Here is a 1,677-nt window from a genome sequence, read left to right as displayed (position 1 = left end):
AGGAAGGGAGGGAGGGGAGGGAGGGAGGGAGGGAGGGAGGAAGGAAGGAAAGAGAAATAAAAGAGAAAGAAAAAGACAGAGGGAAGAATGGAAGGAAGGGAAGGTAGAAAGACAGGAAAGAAAGAGAGGAAAGAAAGTAAGAAAAGAAAAAAGAAAGAGGAGAGGAAGAGAGAAAGAGAGAAAGAAAGGGAAAGAAATCATTCCAGTGGAAAGCCCTGTGTTAGAGATCGGCTGGTGGTTTCTGATTACCTGAACTATGACCGTGAACACTGAGTTGGACTTTGGTTTGCTTGAGTTGAAACCCAAGGCGCTGTGGCCACCTCAGGCTAATGATCTCCCAGTTAATTATTTTAACCTGTGTGTGTGCTTACTATGTGTACTCACACAAGCACAACTAAGAACTCAAATTCAGAATAAAGAAATTCTACAAATCAATAAAAGACAAAAATCCAATTTTTGAAAATGCCAAGAGAGTATCCAAATTGCCAATAAGCATATACAACTGTGCTCAACTTCAATGACTGTGGGAGCAATGAGTATCAAAAACACAATAAAATACCAATATACACCCAATAGAATGGCTAAAATTTACAGCTGACGATTGCAAGTGTCAGCAAGGGTGTGGGGCAACTGGAACTCCTGTAGACTCTTGGAGAGTGTCAGTTGGCACAGCCACTCTGAAAAGCCATTAAGCAGTGTTTGATAAAGCTGAGCATGTGCATACGCTATAACCCAGCCCTTCAACTCATGTATGTTCCACATCCATAAAAGAATTCCATTCACCACAAAGTACACATGAGGCTGTTTGTGACACCCTTACTCACAACAGGTAAAAACTACTGTGATTAATGGAACAGATAATCAACTGTGTTCACATGATGGAATACTATAAGGCCACGTATATGAATGAACCAGTGCTGTGTTCAACAGCATGGGTGAATTTCACACTTATATGAAGTTCAAGAAGAGCTGAAGCTAATCTGTGTGTTAAAAGAGGGATTGTGGAGCCTTACTGGGTAGAGGATTCTGCGGCCTGGGGTTGTTCTGTGTCCTGGTCTTGGTGGTCTTGATGCCGTAACAATTCACCATAATTTTCTTACGCATAGTATACTTCAAAAAATTGCCTAGAAACAATAAAAGAGTTAGGAAACTAAATAAATAAAACTAAATTTAAAAATAAATTCCTGGCTGGGCGCCGCAGCTCACACGTGTAATCCCAGCACTTTGGGAGGCCAAGGCGGGTGGATCATGAGGTCAGGAGATCAAGACCATCCTGACTAACACAGTGAAACCTGGTCTCTACTAAAAATACAAAAAATCAGCTGGGTGCGGTGGTTCACGCCTGTAATCCCAGCACTTTGGGAGGCCAAGGTGGGTGGATCATGAGGTCAGGAGTTCAAGACCAATCTGGCCAACATGGCAAAACCTTGTCTCTACTTTAAAATACAAAAAATTAGCCAGGCATGGTGGTAGGCACCTGTAATCTCAGCTACTCAGGAGGCTGAGGCAGGAAAATTGCTTGAACCTGGGAGGCGGAAGTTGCAGTGAGCTGAGATCATGCCACTGCACTCCAGCCTAGGCAATCCAGTGAGACTTCATCTCAGAAAGAAAAGTAATACAAAAAATTAGCCAGGCATAGTGGCAGATGCCTGTAATCCCAGCTACTTTGGAAGCTGA

At 42.9% G+C, this 1,677-nt stretch overlaps 1 protein-coding gene across 1 annotated transcript in view; it reads right to left on the bottom strand.

Annotated features, from left to right (window-relative positions):
- LOC108513711 (uncharacterized) overlaps positions 1–1,137 on the bottom strand; it is a 16,515-nt gene extending 15,378 nt beyond the window's left edge. The window contains exon 1 of the mRNA XM_017849572.1: positions 1,014–1,137. Coding sequence (XP_017705061.1) covers positions 1,014–1,104 — 91 coding nt within the window. The 5' untranslated portion in view covers positions 1,105–1,137. The remainder of the gene's footprint in view (positions 1–1,013) is intronic.
- Between the last annotated feature and the right edge of the window lie 540 nt (positions 1,138–1,677).

The sequence above is a fragment of the Rhinopithecus bieti genome, unplaced genomic scaffold (genome assembly GCF_001698545.2).
Source record: "Rhinopithecus bieti isolate Rb0 unplaced genomic scaffold, ASM169854v2 scaffold_33330, whole genome shotgun sequence".
In the NCBI taxonomy this organism is placed as follows: Eukaryota; Metazoa; Chordata; class Mammalia; order Primates; family Cercopithecidae; genus Rhinopithecus; species Rhinopithecus bieti.
Note: the sequence above shows the minus strand (reverse complement) of the source record. Positions and strands in the feature narration are given on the sequence as shown.